Source organism: Trichomycterus rosablanca, chromosome 7 (assembly GCF_030014385.1).
Source record: "Trichomycterus rosablanca isolate fTriRos1 chromosome 7, fTriRos1.hap1, whole genome shotgun sequence".
Classification (NCBI taxonomy): domain Eukaryota; kingdom Metazoa; phylum Chordata; class Actinopteri; order Siluriformes; family Trichomycteridae; genus Trichomycterus; species Trichomycterus rosablanca.
In genome coordinates, this window is record NC_085994.1 from 3,034,213 (window position 1) to 3,056,101 (window position 21,889).

The following is a 21,889-nucleotide window of genomic DNA, read 5'->3' on the forward strand; positions in this document are numbered from 1 at the left end:
CATGTCAGTGTCACTGCAGTGCTGAGAATGATCCACCACCTAAATAATACCTGCTCTGTGGTGGTCCTGTGGGGGTCCTGACCATTAAAGAACAGGGTGAAAGCAGGTTACAAAAGTATGCAGAGAAACAGATGGACTACAGTCAGTAATTGTAGAACTACAAAGTGCTTCTATATGGTAAGTGGAGCTGATAAAATGGACAGTGAGTGTAGAAACAAGGGGGTGGTTTTAATGTTATGGCTGATCAGTGTATAATAATATAAAAAATAAGAATTTTTGGATGGAGAAACACGTGGTCACTAAACAAAATGTAGAAATTTGTATAAACGTGGTGGGAAAATTCCATAAATCAACACAAAACACAAAATGTGAGTCCCTATAAAAGAATGTAAACTCTTTATTTCATCACTGGGAAGCAAACGCCGAGACAAAGCTCGAACCTTAACCCCCGGAGCTGTGCAGCTTAATGACTCAGCTTAACGATGTCGGCTTACCAGCATCTCTCCACATTTCCTGCAGTCTAATAATTAGCCACCCCGCCGTATTTATGTCGGTGTATTCAGAAGGACGGGCGCGTCCGTCCGAGGCGTCTCTCCTAACAGTGGCACTTTTTAAACGTATAAACCAGCTCGGTGCCAGTTTCCAGCCTGGCTGAGCGTCTCCGAGACACAATGAGATTATTCATTTTGCCAGTAAAAGGCCGACAGCGTGCTTGTGGGATCGGAGCTCGTAAATGCCTGGACGCGTTCGCACACATGTGGTTCGAGTTTGGCGAGGGAAAAAGTCCCAATCAAACCCTGCGAGTCTCTTTTGTGCAGCGGGACGACGGCGGCTAGAGAAGCGCCATTAGTGTAATGATAAGTTTGGGATGAGGGGGTAATTATGCACACAACGCCCCCCTTTACTACCCGTTCGCACAAACACAAACCGCCGTCGTGTAAACACGGCGTACACTCCTAACACGCACCGGGGACGCGGGTCCGGGGATGTTGTGGTGCTCACGGCCTACGCAGTCACCAGATTTCTACACCGCGCCGTGTAATTCACGTCCTCAGGGCCGCCGGTGAGTCCAAAATGAATCAGATCTTTTATACACTTATGGCCAAAAGTATGTGGACACCCCTTCTAATTATCCACGTCATTTGGATAAATATCATACAGGTGTATGATATTAAAAAATAATTCAACTCTGACCTTAACCTGTGCTCTCTTAATGGTCAAAAGTATGTGGACACCCCTCCTAACAGACTAAATTACTTTAAGTACTTTGGAATAGGTGCAGTCAAACTAGCCCTGTTTACTCATGCATACACAGGAGAACCTGCAAAACTCCCTACAAACAGTGACCAGCGCTGTGCAGCAAGCCATCTTAAGATCATAACTAGCAAAAGTATGTGGACACCCCTTCTAATTATCCACGTCATGTGTTTTAGAACTTCACTGTGAACAGGTGCATAATATTAAACAAATTAATAATAATAAATAATTCCAACATTGTGGCAACAGTTTGTGGCGAAAAATTAGATCCATTTAGACGCAAAATCAGACGTTTGATGAGGAGGAACTCTAGTGACCCGAGACCCGAGATTTACTCATGCACACACAGGAGAACCTGCAAAACTCCTTACAAACAGCGACCAGCACTGTGCAGCAAGCCATCTTAAGGTCATAAATGGCGAAAGTATGTGGACAACCCTTGCAAACAGGTATAAAATCAAATACGTGAAATTTATTACATGCTTTTAACTTTGTGGCAACAGTTTGGGGAAGGCCCCGCCTCTACTTATTTACGTCATGCGTTTTAGAACTTCATTGTGAACAGGTGTATAATATAAAAAAATTAAATTAAATAATTCCAAAACTTTGGCAGCAGTGTGGTAAAATAGTATATCTATTAAAAGGTTTCAGACGTTTGATGAGGAGGAGCAAAGCTCTGACCTTAACCCATGTGCTGTCCTAATGGTCAAAAATGACCAGCCACTATGTTCAACGGCAAAAAAAAACCTAAATGACCTTTTTATATGTAATATTTTATGACTTCAAAACAGATCTGGTGATTAAATTTGAATTAAGCTGCTTTATTTTATTAGGATGGGGCGAGTATACAGAATGTTAGGACTACACCCAATTAAACACTTGTGGGATGAATTGGACCATCGATTGGCCCTTGCGATTAAGGTTCTTTGGCTAGGTGACTAATAATCAGAAGGTCACTAGTTTATGCCCCACCACTGCCAGGTTGCCACTGTTGGACCCCTGAGCAAGGCCCTTAACACTCAAATGCTTGCATTATATTCAGTCACAAGTGTTAAGTCACTTTGGATGAAAGCGTCCACTTATTGCTGTAAACGATTGTGAGCAGTTGTAGCCTAGCGGTTAAGGTACTGGACTAGTAAGCAGAAGGTCGCTGGTTCAAACACCACCACTGTCAGGTTGCCACTGTTGGGCCCATGAGCAAGGTCCTTAACCCTCAATTGCTTAGACTGTAAGTCGGATAAAAGCGTCTGCTAAATGCTGAAAAAGTAAATTTACATATATGGGGCAGTTGTAGCCTAGTGGTTAAGGTACTGGACTCATAATCAGAAGGTTGCTGGTTCAAGCCCAACAATCCAAATTCCAACATGGAATGACGACAGTTCCAGGTTTCTTTCCCAACTTTGGTACTTTTCATGTACTTTGGAATGAGTGCAGTCAAACTATCCTTATTTATATGGGAACAAGCACTATAAAAAAGCTTACTCATGTATACATCGGAGAACATGCAAAACCCCTTCCAGACGGTGACCAGCGCTGTGAAGCAAGACATCTTAACATCATAATTGGTAAAAGTATGTGGACAGCCCTGGTACTGATTGAGTTAAGGTGTTACGTTTTATCCATACCTGTTGCTAACTGGTAGAAAATCAAATATATGAAATACGTTACATGCTTTTTGGCACTTTGTGGCAACAGTTTGGGGAAGGCTCCTTCCTGTATCAGCATGTCAGCATTCAGCAGACGTATCTTGATCTGAAGTGACTTACAATCATGACTGATTGAGCAGTTTAAGGGTCACAGGCCTTGCTCAGGGGGCGAAGCGTGGCAGCTTGGCGGTGGTGGGGCTTGAACCGGCAACCTTCTCATTTCTAAGGTAGAAGCTTACCCGCTGAGCCAGGTCTTCCAGTCCAACAGCAGTGCCTGACCTCTTAAATTTCGGCATTGCCTGACCTGACCTCTTAAACCTGACCTGACCTGACCTCTTTGGCATTGCCTGATTGCCAGTGCCTGACCTCTTAAATTTAATATAGGGCAGTGATAGCTCAGTGGTTAAGATACTGGACTAGTAAACAGGAGGTTGCTGGTTCAAGCACCGCCACCACCAAGTTGCCACTGTTGGGTTCCTGGGTTAGGCCCAGGGTTAAGGGTTCCTGAGCAGGGCCCTTAACCCTCAATTGCTCATCGTGTAAGTTGCTTTGGATACAAGCGTCTGCTAAATGCTGAACATGTAAATGTTAAATACTCTTTAAACTAAATTGCCCAATTTCCTACAGGCCTTGATTTAAGAACAGGATGTCCAACAAGCTCATAGTGAGGCGTCCTCATAATTTAGTTATTTAGTAAATCTCTTGTATATACAGTATAATATATTTCAATACTGTAAACACGGACAAAAATCCCGTATGACAACATGAGCATCACGTTATTTCAGAAAACGAAACCTTTTCTGGCCTGAAGCGAAAGGTTTAAGGTGGTTCCAGAAAGTGACGTCCGCTCTTGGCTGAACAAACCACCGCTGTATCCAATTAGCACGGATGTTTAGCGATGTACAATAGCTAACATGGAGCTGTCATCGGAGCGTGGTTTATTGTTAAATGAGAAGTGATTTAAATCTGAAAGTATTTGAAGTGATGGAGGCTTTTTGGCAGCGGGCTGCACCTTTCGAAACGCCGATCCTGACGTATCTGTCTTCTGTAAACTCACAGCTCCGTGATTTTCCTGCTCCGGCATGGCCTGATCCCGTTCATCCGCAGCTCGATACGTGTGTGTGTGTGTGTGTGTGTGTGTGTGTGTGTGGAACGCCCCTCTGCACGACGGATCAATCATCTAGCCTTTATAATTTCGACTGACAGAAGATCACCAAATACATCTTGCTGCACGGCTTCAGCAACTCAGGTTCGGACCTTACCATGAGTTACTGACTGTTAAATCGAAGACCACATGGTTAAAAAAAAACATGCCAGTAGATTTAATTATGTATTTATTTATTTGGGCTTTAACACCATGTTTAACACATTTGTTGTATTATACACTGAAAAGTCATAACATTAAAACCACCTCACTGTCCATTTTCTCAGCTCCACTTACCATATAGAAGCACTTTGTAGTTCTACAATTACTGACTGTAGTCCATCTGTTTCTCTGCATGCTTCAATGGTCAGGACCTCCACAGAGCAGGTATAATTTAGGTGGTGGATCATTCTCAGCACTGCAGTGACACTGACATGGTGGTGGTGTGTTAGTGTGTGTTGTGCTGGTAAGAGTGGATCAGACACAGCAGCGCTGCTGGAGTTTTTAAACACCAACCAAAAACATCCAGTCAACAGCGCCCCGTGTGCAGCGTCCTGTAACCACTGATGAAGGTCTAGAAGATGACCGACTCAAACAGCAGCAATAGATGAGCGATCGTCTCTGACTTTAAATCTACAAGATGGACCAACGAGGTAGGAGTGTCTAATAGAGTGGACAGTGAGTGGACACGGCAATTAAAAACTCCAGCAGCGCTGCTGTGTCTGATCCACTCATACCAGCACAACACACACTAACACACCACCACCATGTCAGTGTCACTGCAGTGCTGAGAATGATCCACCATCTAAATAATACCTGCTCTGTGGGGGGTCCTGACCATTGAAGAACAGCATGAAAGGGGGCTAACAAAGCATGCAGAGAAATAGATGGACTACAGTCAGTAATTGTAGAACTACAAAGTGCTTCTATATGGTAAGTGGAGCTGATATAATGGACAGTGAATGTAGAAACAAGGAGGTGGTTTTAATGTTATGGCTGATCGGTGTATACAGATGCATATCTATCCACATACCAAAGGAGCATTAGGGTATAAGAAGATTATGATTGATGTATCATCACAGGCTTTATAATCACAGTAAAACATCTCCATCACATCATGTATAAATAAAACAGCAGCCTACCTCGTCCATGTTCATGTCCGTGTGCAGGAGCCATGCAGTAGTTCAGTGTGTGAGCTTTAACAGAGTGCGTGTGCTGCAATTTCTCTTGGACCGAGTTGGTTTTCGGACTGGCACAGCACTCCCCGAGAGAGTCGACGTCGGGCACGTTCTCCTCGCACTCGTCCCGTTTCCAGCACAGATCCGTCAGGTTAGGGAAGTCTGTGAGCCCGTGGTGGTGACCGAGCATCCCAAAGAGCGCGGCGCACTTCGGGTGAACTCGCACCTCCGATTTGGCCGTGTGCATTCTTTAAACCCTCAACACGATCATCCAGCACCACTTCTTCTTACCTGCAGATCAAAGGAACGGCGTTTATATCAAATCCAAAGCTGTCCCGTTAATATAAAGCATTTTCAGTTCTACTCCACAGGTGAGCTTTAAAAGGCCTCGATTTTCCTCGTCCATTAAACAAATCCAAAACACTGAGCTGATATTGATACTGATATTCCAAATCTAAACCAGGAGCTCTGATTAAAAATTTATATTTTAGGCCTTTCAAGGAAACATGGGGGGTTATTCTGTCTACAAACATTTACCAGCTAACAGTCACATTATTATAAATCTCTTACCTTATATTTCATCAACACACACACACACTGTCTGTCTGTCTGTCTGTCTGTCTGTCTATTTCTATCTGTCTATTTCTATCTATCTGTCTATCTGTCTGTCTGTCTATTTCTATCTATCTATCTATCTATCTATCTATCTATCTATCTAGATTCTATCTATCTATCTATCTATCTATCTGGATTCTATCTATCTATCTATCTATCTATCTATCTATCTATCTATCTATCTATCTATCTATCTATCTATCTATCTATCTATCTGGATTCTATCTATCTATATGTCTGTCTGTCTGTCTGTGTTTCTATCTATCTATCTATCTATCTATCTGGATTCTATCTATCTATCTATCTATCTATCTATCTATCTGGATTCTATCTATCTATCTATCTATCTATCTAGATTCTATCTATCTATCTATCTATCTATCTATCTATCTATCTATCTATCTATCTATCTATCTATCTGGATTCTATCTATCTATCTATCTATCTATCTATCTATCTATCTATCTATCTATCTATCTATTTATCTATCTATCTATCTATCTATCTGGATTCTATCTATCTATCTATCTATCTATCTATCTATCTATCTATCTAACTATCTATCTATCTATCTATCTGGATTCTATCTATCTAGATTCTATCTATCTAGATTCTATCTATCTATCTATCTATCTATCTATCTATCTATCTATCTATCTATCTATCTATCTAACTATCTATCTATCTATCTATCTATCTATCTATCTATCTATCTAACTATCTATCTATCTATCTATCTGGATTCTATCTATCTAGATTCTATCTATCTAGATTCTATCTATCTATCTATCTATCTATCTATCTATCTATCTATCTATCTATCTAACTATCTATCTATCTATCTATCTGGATTCTATCTATCTAGATTCTATCTATCTAGATTCTATCTATCTATCTATCTATCTATCTATCTATCTATCTATCTATCTATCTATCTATCTATCTATCTATCTATCTATCTATCTGGATTCTATCTATCTAGATTCTATCTATCTATCTATCTATCTATCTATCTATCTATCTATCTATCTATCTATCTATCTAGATTCTATCTATCTATCTATCTATCTATCTATCTATCTATCTAGATTCTATCTATCTATCTATCTATCTATCTATCTATCTATCTATCTATCTATCTATCTATCTATCTATCTGGATTTTATCTATCTATCGTACAATTTTACAGCTAGTATTTCATCTACTTTAATTATTTTAGTAAGCTTTTATTTTAATCTATCATTATTAAAGCAATTACATAAAAATATATGTTATATATGTAATATAAAATATTGGCTTTTAATACAAATCATTCACGTCTGATTTGAATCTTTTGAATTAAATATTAAATGCACATTATTGAACATTTTCAGTCAATATCAAAAATTGTACATGGGATATAAATCATTTACAGTAAATAAAAATGACTAAAATGATGTTTATTTAATTCTTATTTCCAGGTAACAATTTAATTCAAACTTAAACACTGATTCATTTTTAACAGTGTTCACTTAATGCGTAGAAACACATTTGCTGATTAGTGCATTTTAAGAATTTAAATAGAATCTACAGAAAATAAATTGATTTATAACAAACAAACACATATAATTATATAATTTTAACAATTGAAAATAACGTTATCCTAATTTTTACATTTATAAACTAGTTGATTTTAAAATCAGCTTATATAGGTAATTAGTAAAATATTTGATACAATTCTGGATTTATTTATTATATATGACAAACTTTTCAATATTATAAATTAGGTGTAAATATTTGGATTACAAAATAATACAGTAACTGATAAAAAATTGCTAAAAATTTTTTTTAAATTAAAGCAAGCGTATCATACACCAGAGAAAAGTACATCAGGCTTACAGTTTTACATTCCTACTGCCAGTCACTTTCCTGAGTCCATCATTCAACCTTTGTTTTTATTTTTGCTCACAAACACAAACATGCCAGACTCTTGTGCTAAATGTAGCATTAATAAATAATATTACTGCAGGAAGTAATTCACAAACATCTATTACACACTGTTAGTCAGGGAGAGGAAGCTGGTTGCCAGATAAAGTGCTGTTAAAATCTTACAGTAGCTCAGCTTTTTTCTGAACGTATGAAGTGAAGTAACGTACAGCGGTCGCTTGATTTTCATGGAACTGAAATCTCACCTACAGCGACGGTTCTTAACCTTGATGTAGGGATCTCACGTGGGTTGTCTGAGGTACAGATGCTGCACTGGCGAATTTTATCAACCATAAATATGGAGTTCCATGCAAATTAATGTAACTTAATCTAATTCATTAACTTCTTAAATTAATAAATAGTATAATTTTGAAAATACGTTTTAGCATCCAGTTATTTAATTTGGTTAGAGTATTTATTCAATTCTATTTTACTGATAACATTACGCAATCGAACACCAACACTATAACTAAACATTGTGTAACTTGGTGACACCAAATGAACTAAACAGTACGGTATCTGAATTAACGCTAACTGAAAATAAACACTGTGATAACTAAACAATGTAACAGAACAATACAGGTGTAAACACTAAACATATTACAGGTAATTATAGAACTAAACACTTCTTGACACTGCAACTTACAGTATTGTTACTATACACTCTGTGTTTACTTATTTAGCACTGCACCTAAATACTACAGGTGTAATTAAACAAAGTAGGTGTTAACACTAACTATACTCTGTTAAGGAACGACACAGTAATGCATTAAGTCTGTAGGCTTTAAACAAAGCAGAAATAAACTAAACACTAACTGAATACTGCAGTCATAAAATAAACTAAACACTAACTGAATACTGCAGTCATAAAATAAAATAAACACTAACTGAATACTGCAGTCATAAAATAAACTAAACACTAACTGAATACTGCAGTCATAAACTAAACTACACACTAACTGAATACTGCAGTCATAAACTAAACTAAACACTAACTGAATACTGCAGTCATAAACTAAACTAAACACTAACTGAATACTGCAGTCATAAACTAAACTAAACACTAACTGAATACTGCAGTCATAAACTAAACTAAACACTAACTGAATACTGCAGTCATAAACTAAACTAAACACTAACTGAATACTGCAGTCATAAACTAAACTAAACACTAACTGAATACTGCAGTCATAAACTAAACTACACACTAACTGAATACTGCAGTCATAAACTAAACTAAACACTAACTGAATACTGCAGTCATAAACTAAACTACACACTAACTGAATACTGCAGTCATAAAATAAAATAAACACTAACTGAATACTGCAGTCATAAAATAAAATAAACACTAACTGAATACTGCAGTCATAAAATAAACTAAACACTAACTGAATACTGCAGTCATAAACTAAACTAAACACTAACTGAATACTGCAGTCATAAACTAAACTACACACTAACTGAATACTGCAGTCATAAACTAAACTAAACACTAACTGAATACTGCAGTCATAAACTAAACTACACACTAACTGAATACTGCAGTCATAAACTAAACTACACACTAACTGAATACTGCAGTCATAAACTAAACTACACACTAACTGAATACTGCAGTCATAAACTAAACTACACACTAACTGAATACTGCAGTCATAAACTAAACTAAACACTAACTGAATACTGCAGTCATAAACTAAACTAAACACTAACTGAATACTGCAGTCATAAAATAAACCAAATGAATAATGCAGTAACAATTTAAATCCTGACAACACTGCAGCAGTAACTCAAATACTGCAGTAATGATTTAAACACTCGCAAAATACTGTGATAATAAATTAAACACCGCAATAATAAACACTGGAACAATTAACCGCTGTTGTTGTAAATATTGTGTTAGTGAAGAGAGCAATGAAAACATTGTGTAGTGATTAATTAAACACTGCTTATTAACTAATCACCACTTAAAAAAATAATTAAACACTTTAGTAATTCATTCATTGCCATAATTAAACACTGCTGTATTTGTACTAATAAACACTGCAGTAATTAAGTAACCACTGTATTATTCAATTTCGTAGTGATTAAACACTGTTTTATTTGCAGTAATGAAGTAAACACATCAGTAACCATAAAGTAAACATGCCAGTAATTCTCAGTAGTTACACACTGCAGTAATGAAGTAAACACTGCAGTATTAAATACTGTTGTGTTGGCAGTGATGACAAACACTGTAGCAATAAAGTGAACACTGTGCTGTATTTGCAGTAATAAAGTGAACACTACAGTTTATGACCTAACCACAGTATTAATGGACTAAACACTGTGCTGTAGTTTCAATATTAAAGTAAACACTACATTTTATGATGTAACTACAGTATTACTGAACTAAACACTGTGCTGTAGTTGCCATATTAAAGTGAACACTACAGTTTATGACCTAACCACAGTATTAATGGACTAAACACTGTGCTGTAGTTTCAATATTAAAGTAAACACTACAGTTTATGACGTAACTACAGTATTAATGAACTGAACACTGTGCTGTAGTTGCAGTAATAAAGTGAACACTACAGTATTAATGAACTAAACACTGCTGTAGTTGCAGTAATAAAGTGAACACTACAGTATTAATGAACTAACACTGCTGTAGTTGCAGTAATAAAGTGAACACTACAGTATTAATGAACTGAACACTGTGCTGTAGTTGCAGTAATAAAGTGAACACTACAGTATTAATGAACTGAACACTGTGCTGTAGTTGCAGTAATAAAGTGAACACTACAGTATTAATGAACTGAACACTGTGCTGTAGTTGCAGTAATAAAGTGAACACTACAGTATTAATGAACTAACACTGTGCTGTAGTTGCAGTAATAAAGTGAACACTACAGTATTAATGAACTGAACACTGTGCTGTAGTTGCAGTAATAAAGTGAACACTACAGTATTAATGAACTAAACACTGCTGTAGTTGCAGTAATAAAGTGAACACTACAGTATTAATGAACTGAACACTGTGCTGTAGTTGCAGTAATAAAGTGAACACTACAGTATTAATGAACTAACACTGTGCTGTAGTTGCAGTAATAAAGTGAACACTACAGTATTAATGAACTAACACTGTGCTGTAGTTGCAGTAATAAAGTGAACACTACTGTATTAATGAACTAAACACTGTGCTGTAGTTGCAGTAATAAAGTGAACACTACAGTATTAATGAACTAAACACTGCTGTAGTTGCAGTAATAAAGTGAACACTACAGTATTAATGAACTAAACACTGTGCTGTAGTTGCAGTAATAAAGTGAGCACTACAGTATTAATGAACTGAACACTGTGCTGTAGTTGCAGTAATAAAGTGAACACTACAGTATTAATGAACTAACACTGTGCTGTAGTTGCAGTAATAAAGTGAACACTACAGTATTAATGAACTAAACACTGTGCTGTAGTTGCAGTAATAAAGTGAACACTACAGTATTAATGAACTGAACACTGTGCTGTAGTTGCAGTAATAAAGTGAACACTACAGTATTAATGAACTAACACTGTGCTGTAGTTGCAGTAATAAAGTGAACACTACTGTATTAATGAACTAAACACTGTGCTGTAGTTGCAGTAATAAAGTGAACACTACTGTATTAATGAACTAAACACTGTGCTGTAGTTGCAGTAATAAAGTGAACACTACAGTATTAATGAACTAACACTGTGCTGTAGTTGCAGTAATAAAGTGAACACTACTGTATTAATGAACTAAACACTGTGCTGTAGTTGCAGTAATAAAGTGAACACTACAGTATTAATGAACTAACACTGTGCTGTAGTTGCAGTAATAAAGTGAACACTACAGTATTAATGAACTAAACACTGTGCTGTAGTTGCAGTAATAAAGTGAACACTACAGTATTAATGAACTAAACACTGTGCTGTAGTTGCAGTAATAAAGTGAACACTACTGTATTAATGAACTAAACACTGTGCTGTAGTTGCAGTAATAAAGTGAACACTACTGTATTAATGAACTAACACTGTGCTGTAGTTGCAGTAATAAAGTGAACACTACTGTATTAATGAACTAACACTGTGCTGTAGTTGCAGTAATAAAGTGAACACTACTGTATTAATGAACTAAACACTGTGCTGTAGTTGCAGTAATAAAGTGAACACTACAGTATTAATGAACTAACACTGTGCTGTAGTTGCAGTAATAAAGTGAACACTATAGTATTAATGAACTAACACTGTGCTGTAGTTGCAGTAATAAAGTGAACACTACTGTATTAATGAACTAAACACTGTGCTGTAGTTGCAGTAATAAAGTGAACACTACAGTATTAATGAACTAAACACTGTGCTGTAGTTGCAGTAATAAAGTGAACACTACAGTATTAATGAACTAACACTGTGCTGTAGTTGCAGTAATAAAGTGAACACTACAGTATTAATGAACTAACACTGTGCTGTAGTTGCAGTAATAAAGTGAACACTACTGTATTAATGAACTAAACACTGTGCTGTAGTTGCAGTAATAAAGTGAACACTACTGTATTAATGAACTAAACACTGTGCTGTAGTTGCAGTAATAAAGTGAACACTACAGTATTAATGAACTAAACACTGTGCTGTAGTTGCAGTAATAAAGTGAACACTACAGTATTAATGAACTAAACACTGTGCTGTAGTTGCAGTAATAAAGTGAACACTACAGTATTAATGAACTAAACACTGTGCTGTAGTTGCAGTAATAAAGTGAACACTACAGTATTAATGAACTAAACACTGTGCTGTAGTTGCAGTAATAAAGTGAACACTACAGTATTAATGAACTAACACTGTGCTGTAGTTGCAGTAATAAAGTGAACACTATAGTATTAATGAACTAACACTGTGCTGTAGTTGCAGTAATAAAGTGAACACTACAGTATTAATGAACTAAACACTGTGCTGTAGTTGCAGTAATAAAGTGAACACTACAGTATTAATGAACTAACACTGTGCTGTAGTTGCAGTAATAAAGTGAACACTACAGTATTAATGAACTGAACACTGTGCTGTAGTTGCAGTAATAAAGTGAACACTACAGTATTAATGAACTAACACTGTGCTGTAGTTGCAGTAATAAAGTGAACACTACTGTATTAATGAACTAAACACTGTGCTGTAGTTGCAGTAATAAAGTGAACACTACTGTATTAATGAACTAAACACTGTGCTGTAGTTGCAGTAATAAAGTGAACACTACAGTATTAATGAACTAACACTGTGCTGTAGTTGCAGTAATAAAGTGAACACTATAGTATTAATGAACTAACACTGTGCTGTAGTTGCAGTAATAAAGTGAACACTACTGTATTAATGAACTAAACACTGTGCTGTAGTTGCAGTAATAAAGTGAACACTACAGTATTAATGAACTAAACACTGTGCTGTAGTTGCAGTAATAAAGTGAACACTACAGTATTAATGAACTAACACTGTGCTGTAGTTGCAGTAATAAAGTGAACACTACAGTATTAATGAACTAACACTGTGCTGTAGTTGCAGTAATAAAGTGAACACTACTGTATTAATGAACTAAACACTGTGCTGTAGTTGCAGTAATAAAGTGAACACTACTGTATTAATGAACTAAACACTGTGCTGTAGTTGCAGTAATAAAGTGAACACTACAGTATTAATGAACTAAACACTGTGCTGTAGTTGCAGTAATAAAGTGAACACTACAGTATTAATGAACTAAACACTGTGCTGTAGTTGCAGTAATAAAGTGAACACTACAGTATTAATGAACTAAACACTGTGCTGTAGTTGCAGTAATAAAGTGAACACTACAGTATTAATGAACTAAACACTGTGCTGTAGTTGCAGTAATAAAGTGAACACTACAGTATTAATGAACTAACACTGTGCTGTAGTTGCAGTAATAAAGTGAACACTATAGTATTAATGAACTAACACTGTGCTGTAGTTGCAGTAATAAAGTGAACACTACAGTATTAATGAACTAAACACTGTGCTGTAGTTGCAGTAATAAAGTGAACACTACAGTATTAATGAACTAACACTGTGCTGTAGTTGCAGTAATAAAGTGAACACTACAGTATTAATGAACTGAACACTGTGCTGTAGTTGCAGTAATAAAGTGAACACTACAGTATTAATGAACTAACACTGTGCTGTAGTTGCAGTAATAAAGTGAACACTACTGTATTAATGAACTAAACACTGTGCTGTAGTTGCAGTAATAAAGTGAACACTACTGTATTAATGAACTAAACACTGTGCTGTAGTTGCAGTGTTTGACAGCTGTTGGCTGTTAATGGTGTTAAGTGTAAATGTACCTACATAAGCTGGACGGATCCTGAGCTCTTCAGTAAATGATGTCCGGCTGAGATGGTCCTGCACGCAGTTCCTCCCCTCCTCATCCTCTCATACACACATTCAGCCATTCACACACTCACACACACATTCACACACTCACACACACATTCACACACTCACACACTCACACACTCACACTCACACTCACACTCCGTAACACACATGCTCAAACTGTTTCGGAATCACAACTCCCAAACCCAAAAGTGCGCTCCGCTCTCGGACTGACAGCTCCACCCACCAATCAGCTCACAGAGGTGGAGTAGAACGCACCAATTACAGGCCAGGAGGGCGGGATCATTATGGAAATACTAAAAATCACAGCAAATAGTTTAAAGAAACTGCTTTACAGGTTAAAAGTGTACAAACACGTGTGTTTAATATCATAAAAGAAAAGAGTTTTTTTGCTTCATGAATTTGAAATGTGTCGTAAGACCTAAAGACCTGCAGTATCAAAAAATATACACACAGCAATTTATTTATGTTTACATTTTCGGCATTTAGCAGACACTGTTATCCAAAGTGACTTACAGTACTGTGACAGTATACTGTCTAAGCATTTCAGGGTTAAGGTCCATGCTCAAAGAGTTCTCCTTGTGTCTGTGTGGGTTTCCTCGGGGTGCTCTGGTTTCCTCCCACAGTCCAAAGACGTGCAAGTGAGGTGAATTAGAGATACAAAATCATCCATGACTGTGTTTCATGTTAAAGACTTGAACTGATTATTCTTGTGTAATCGGTTCTGTAAAGTGTGTAAAACATGAGGTTAAAATCCAAGGGCCCAATAGTTGCAACCTGACAGCGGTGGGGCTTGAACCAGCAACCTTTTGATTACTAGTCCAGTACCTTAACCACTAGGCTACAACTGCTTGTTATTTAGCTTTGCAGCATGGTCTTCTAATGTCTCATTATTTATCATGATTGAAGGCAATTAAAGCTCAGTGGTTGTAATCAGATGGTCTCTGGTTCAAGCCCCACCACCATCAAGTTAACACTGTTGGGCCCTTGAGAAAGGCCGTAAACCCTCAATTACTTGACTGTAAGTCGCTCTGGATAAAGGCGTCTGCCAAGTGTCTTAAATGTAAACGACTACAGTTAATAACTTTTCAGTGCTCAGATAAATCAGGCTAGTTTGACAGCACCTACTAAAAGATACATGGAACACAGGTTTCTTGCCAGGGGAGAAAACCCTACCAACCAATGCTGAGAAAAAACATTTGTTAGGCTGGTCGGATGTAATTTAAGGTTATGAGGACTTAAAGAGTGGCAGTATGATGGTGAAGTATAATGGAAAGGATGAAGAAGCTTCTACAAAGTCCTCAGAGACAAAATTGTTAAACATAGCAGCACTAATAAACACTCGAGTTTTTGGCATTTAGCAGATGCTTTTATCCGAAGCGACTTACAGTACCGTGACAGTGTATTATCTAAGCAATTGAGGATTAAGGGCCTTGCTAAAGGGCCCAACAGTGACAACCTGACAGTGGAGGGGCTTGAACCACTGAGCTTTTGATTACTAGTCCAGTACCTTAACCACTAGGCTACAACGGTCATCGGTCAATTGGGCGTCCACATACAGGCATAATCGGCTATGTCTAAGGGGGGAGGATGGCTGAGGCCTCACAATAAACAGGCATCCTGTCCAGCAGTTGTAGTCCAGTGGTTAAGGTACTGGACTAGTAACTGAAAGATCGGTGGTTTAAGCCCCACCACTGCCAGGTTGCCACTGTTGGGCCATTAAACAAGGCCCTTAACCCTCAATTGCTTAGACAGTATGCTGTCACAGTACTGTAAGTCTTTTTGGAAATAAAAGGCATTTGCTAAATGCCAAAAATGTAAATGTCTGGCATGTGTTACTGCATCACCCTCAGTGATTTCATGACCCTAACTAGAATAAAGCCGTGGTACAACACGAATATGAAATAAATTAACATTTATAGACAATTTAGCCAGTTGTTCTCTTCATAGTAACTGGCCCTGAACAAATACACCACACATCATTTTACAACAAGCTCTCAGACAAAAGATAAAAAAGGTAAGAAAGAAGCCGAGGAAAGTTGCAGGTTGATCTAAAAACAGCAGAAACAACAGTTACACAGTGAAGAATACACTATCAACTGCTCTGTAATTATCTTCTTTTCTTCTTGTCCTACTTAAAACCTTTCTGTTTAAAAAAACAAGAAGCACAGAGATGCGAACACATCTAACATTCATTCACAAGCATTAAGACATTAAATCAGCTCATGTTTGAAGAAAGAAAGATTAAAAAGACCATTACATTAAATCTAAACATTTTAACAATACAGCAACACCTGATATTAAGCACAGTGGAGCGGGTAGTGTGTGTACTGCACAGCGTTATGGTTCAAGGGGCCCGAGTTTAAATGTCACCTCCAGTCACTAATATACAAGTATATCAATTTGGCATGTTCTCACTGCATAGGTTTCACCTGTGTACTTTGTATTTGTCCTACCTCCACAGAATTTGCAGATGTGTAAACTTAACTATAACAAGTGTGTGTGTGTGTGTGTGTGTGTGTGTGTGTGTGTGTGTGTGTGTGTGTGTGACCTGCGATGGATTGCCCAGGGTGTTTCCGCTTACAGGCAAGAGTTTCCAGGTGGCGGTGAGACTATTGCTAATTACCACACTTTTATAAATCACTATAATTTCAACATTCGTTTCCACCATTTAACACATTTTGTGTCATCTTGTGTAAATGTGAGTTAAACTGGATGAATTAAAATGACCCAAGTATTTTAGATATAATTGCTTATATATTATATATTATATATAATTAACAAATTACATGATAATTTTTGCTGCTTTAATTCTTTTCTTTTTGTTTGAAGCATAACAAACAAAAAAGCCTGTCAACAAGCTCAGTTATTTTCAGATGCTGCTTTCTCAGTCGTATGCTGCACTTGTTTTAATTGTTTTAACAATTCTTCTTTATGTTTTACAAATGTTATCTTTTTTGCACTACAAAAAACAAAACAAAAGTAAAATAAAACAATAAAATCTAAACAATGAATCATCTTTATTTTAGTTTAACTTAGTTTTTTCCACAAGGAATCATAATGGGTTTAATTTATCTTTATGCTTTAAATTTGGTTAATTTAAACTTGGTCATATTTTATTTTTAAGGGATCATAGAAGTACAAACGTTGTTTTTATTTTCTTTAATTTAAGAATGTAGTTAATTCTTATTTTCTCTATTTATAATACAGCTTGAGCTGACCTTATAAACTCTGTATGACTGAGCTCCACATTTTTGCACTCAATTAGTACTGCTCTTTATTTTATTTATTTATTTATTTATGAACCTTTATTTAACCAGGGAAGTCACATTGAGGTTAAAAATCTCTTTTATAAGTGAGCCCTGGCCAAGACAGCAGCATATCACACAAAAATTACACATTCAACAACATAGGGAGAATATATACACATGTATACATTTAACAAGAACAAGCATATGTATAAAAATTTTAGCCTCGATGTTTTAAAATCTGTATTTTTAAGTTTCACAAACTCTTATTGCACTTACTTTTTATAAGCTATTTTACTATATATTCTTTTAGTTTTTCATTTTTGAAAGCACTTTATCTCTCTTGTTTTAATGTCATGTTTAAAAAGCCTCTCTGAGGTTCTGGATCTCAGGGATGTTTTAATGCTTTTAATTTTTCTTATGTAAGGTATGAAAGGTTCTATAGAAATAAACTTGCCTTTGAATGCATAAAATGTTTAGTCTTTAAAATAATGCTAACACGATTTATGATGTATGATGGTTTTTATTGGTTGAAAACTGTAAGATGGACAAAATAAGATTTACCTTCACAGTTTCAGCATTTAGCAGACAATTTTATCCCAAATGACTTATAGTACTGTGACAGTATCAAGTCTAAGGATTAAGGGCCTTGCTCAAGGGCCCAAAAGGGGCTTAAACCAGCGATCTTTCAATTACTAGTCCAGTATTTAACTAGTAGTTTAAAATTATTCTACATTGAAACATTATATGCTGGAATAATACTTGAAACATTTACATTAACAGGCTCATGGTAGATTTATACTACAGTATAATGTTGTGCATCTGTACATTCAGAGCTTTACACGTTTATATTGAACAGATGGTGCTAGTTTTATGTAAGTAAATGTGTGTTTTGTTTTTAATGTGTGTTAAAACTGTGAGGGACCTTGAACCCAAGATTTTCACTCACCTTTCACACCTGTGTTAATGTGACGTGACAATAAAAGTGATTTGATCTGATTTGATTTGATTTGATTAGTACCTTAACCGCTCGGCTACTAATACAATTTTGATTTCTTAGCAACTGATCTCTCTCTGCACTTACAGAAATCTCCTTAAACTCCTTAAAGTAAATTCATACAACTTTTTTTTTTAGAGCAACAGCAGTATCAGGAAATTATTTTAATCAAGTATTTATAGATCTGTGACAATTCATTGTTTATTTTTAATTAATGTTATAATTTACCAACATGAAATAATTAAGACAAATGTGGCTGCAAATCAATTCCAGTTTTGTAATATTATTGACATTTTATAACTTTAATTTTTGTTTAATTTGGCTTTGATTATAAAGGTCCATTTTATTTTTGGATTATTATAACAAAATATAGACCACCAGAGACTGCATCCTTTAGTTTGGACTTAATATTAATTCTTAATGGGTTGCAACAGATTTGATCTAATCTAGTCTCTTTTACAAGCATATTCTGTAATAATACACAAAAATAAAATTGACCTTTATTTAAAAATGCTTGTTGGAAATGATTATATATTCACATTAAATGTTTGATTATTTACTTGATTTGTTTGATGTGGTAACTAACTTCTATTTTTCCTTATTAAATAAACACAAAATATAAATGTAAGACGTGAAATTCAGGTGTTTTTTCAGTGTTTCCGTGTTTATATTCCTTTAGTTAATGATATTTACATATAATTTAATGTGTTAATTAATAAATAGAGGACATGAGCTGAGAGCTGCTGTTAGCACACATATCTAATTTATAACTGTTGTGTTTATTATTCCTTTATATGTAATGAAGATGAGGAAAATAAAAGTAGCTTCAGTGGACAATAAATCTAAACCTTAATTTTACCTCTTAATCTATTTTTGTAATATCTCTGATTTTTAGCAGGAAATTGGAAACACTACAGTTCATTTTACCTGTGACTATTTTATTCTTAATAAAAACTGAAAAACAATTAATTCTACTAATTGTAGAGATACATTTTTAAAGAATGGCTATGCACAATTAATAATAATAATAATAATAATAATAATAATAATAATAAAAATAATAATAATAATAATAATAATAATAATAATAATAATAAAAACATCAACAAAAATAATAACAACAAAACAACAACAACAATAATATTAATAATAATATTAATAATTAAAATAATAGTATTAATAATAATAATACTAAAAACATCAACAATAATAATAACAAAACAATAATAATATCAATAATAATAATAACAACAAAACAACAACATTAATAATAATAATAATAATAACAATAATAATAACAAAACAACAACAATAATAATAATGTGAATTTGCTAAATCTGTTTAGAGCTGTATTGTTTTAGTTAATTCTAAATTATTTAGTAAGAAATTTAAGATAAATAGATTTTACACATAGTTTATGGAAAGAAAAATCTAAAAAGTACTAAAATCATCATGTTAGAACTATAAAAAATTGGATAACATAAAACTGGGATTAAAAAATCAGTTAGTTGAATATAGTTAATTGAAGTCCAGTACCTTAGCCTAGCCGTTAAAGTATACTGAAATAGTAATCAGAAGGTCGCTGGTTCAAGCCCCACCACTGCCAGGTTGCCACTGTTGGGCCCTTGAGCAAGGTCCTTAACACTCAATTGCTTAGACTTTGTACAGTCACATTACTGTAAGTCGCTTTGGATTCTAATTTATGTTCTGTATTTTAGCTGATTTGTTTATAATATAATATATTATTGATAATTCTTATAAATGTAATAATTCTGCTAATCAATTTAACTTGGTTCAAAGCTTAAGGAATGAAATGTTCACTATGGAAGCACTTCTGTAAGTCGCTCTGGATAAGAGCGTCTGCTAAATGCTGAAAATGTAAATGTAAATGTAAAGCTTCATTATGTTCACATCAGACACTAGAATGGGTAAAACTTGTGGTCTAAGTGCCTGCAAGAAAATAGCTTGATGAGAAAGAGTCAGGAGAGAATGGACAGAGTGTTTTAAACAGACATGAAGGCTACAATCAATCATCAATTGATCTATTAATCAATACATCTGTCTGTATGATTTGAGTCTGGATAATCTGAGTCTTTTCTGCCCTCTAGTGGTCATTATTGTGTAATGCTGATCAAAATTCAACAGCACAACGTTACCTGTTTTTGACTGACAGAAGTGCAATTTGGTTTGATTTTCTGTTTTTTTGTAGCCCATCTGGATTAAAGTTCGACGTGTTTAGTTGTGCATTCTGAGAAAATGGGTTTAAAACCCCAAACAAACGAACAAACAAAACGATCCAGATAAATGTGGAATAATGTGAGTGAATCGCCTGCAGGGACGCTCTCGTCTCTTCTGCCCCCTGGTGGTCATTATAGAGTACTGTTAAAGGAGTCTGAAACGTGTACTAAAATATAAGTAAGTTAAATTGTTAAAATAATGATTTATTTACCATAAGTGGTATTATAACATACACATTTTGTGCTTGTAACGTTGTTTGATTTATTTATTTAGTTATTATGTTTTACATTTTGGTTACATTCATGACAGGAACGGTAGTTACTCATTACACAAGATTCATCAGTTCACAAGGTTATATCAAACACAGTCATGGACAATTTTGTATCTCTAATTCACCTTACTTGCACGTCTTTGTACTGTGGGAGGAAACCGGAGCTTCCGGAGGAAACCCACACAGACACGGGGAGAACATGCAAACTCCACACAGAAAGGACCCGGACCGCCCCGCCTGGGGATCGAACCCAGGACCTTCTTGCTGTGAGGCGACAGTGCTACCCACTTAGCCACCGTGCCCTTTATCCATACTTTCAGGTCAGTATCATATTATTTTTGTCAGAGATGAATAGTGCGTATAATAAAGAGAGCAGCGCCTCAGTGGATACTGAACTGGTAATCTAAACATCATTGTTTCAAGCACAACATCTGCATGACTGCCACCTTTGGGCCCCCTAAGCAAGACCCTTAACCAAAGCTAACAAATGCTTGGATTGTTTATGGTTTTAATTGTAAGTCTGTCTCTTGGACTGGTCTTAGAGAATGAGCCAGAGGACACTTTTGGACATTTGAATTGCATTTTTGGCTGTGCTATTAATATTATTTGTAATTTGATGATTTCCCACTTGTAAGTGCAGAAAAACACCAAACATCAGACTAACAAACAAACTACTCAGCCCCAAGCTGAGTCCAAGGTAAGCTTAAAAAACGTGCTGCACCCATTTGTAGTGAGTAGCGTTTGATTAGGCACTGAGAATCTAAACTTTCTGTCAACCTACAACCACAATCTCCAAACCGGACATGCAAACTCCAGACAGAAAGGACCCGGACCGCCCCACCTGGGAATCGAACCCAGGACCCTTCTTGCTGTGAGGCTACCCACCGAGCCACCGTGCCACACTGAGTAGGATAGTAAAGTGAAC

General features: G+C 35.7%; 1 protein-coding gene across 1 annotated transcript in view; it reads right to left on the reverse strand.

Annotated features, from left to right (window-relative positions):
- Positions 1 to 14,285, reverse strand: part of LOC134317973 (zinc finger protein GLIS1) — a 136,750-nt gene extending 122,465 nt beyond the window's left edge. The window contains exons 1-2 of the mRNA XM_062998722.1: positions 14,163 to 14,285; positions 5,190 to 5,516 (exon numbers count right to left, since the gene is read on the reverse strand). Coding sequence (XP_062854792.1) covers positions 5,190 to 5,472 — 283 coding nt within the window. The 5' untranslated portion in view covers positions 5,473 to 5,516; positions 14,163 to 14,285. The remainder of the gene's footprint in view (positions 1 to 5,189; positions 5,517 to 14,162) is intronic.
- Positions 14,286 to 21,889: the final 7,604 nt, after the last annotated feature.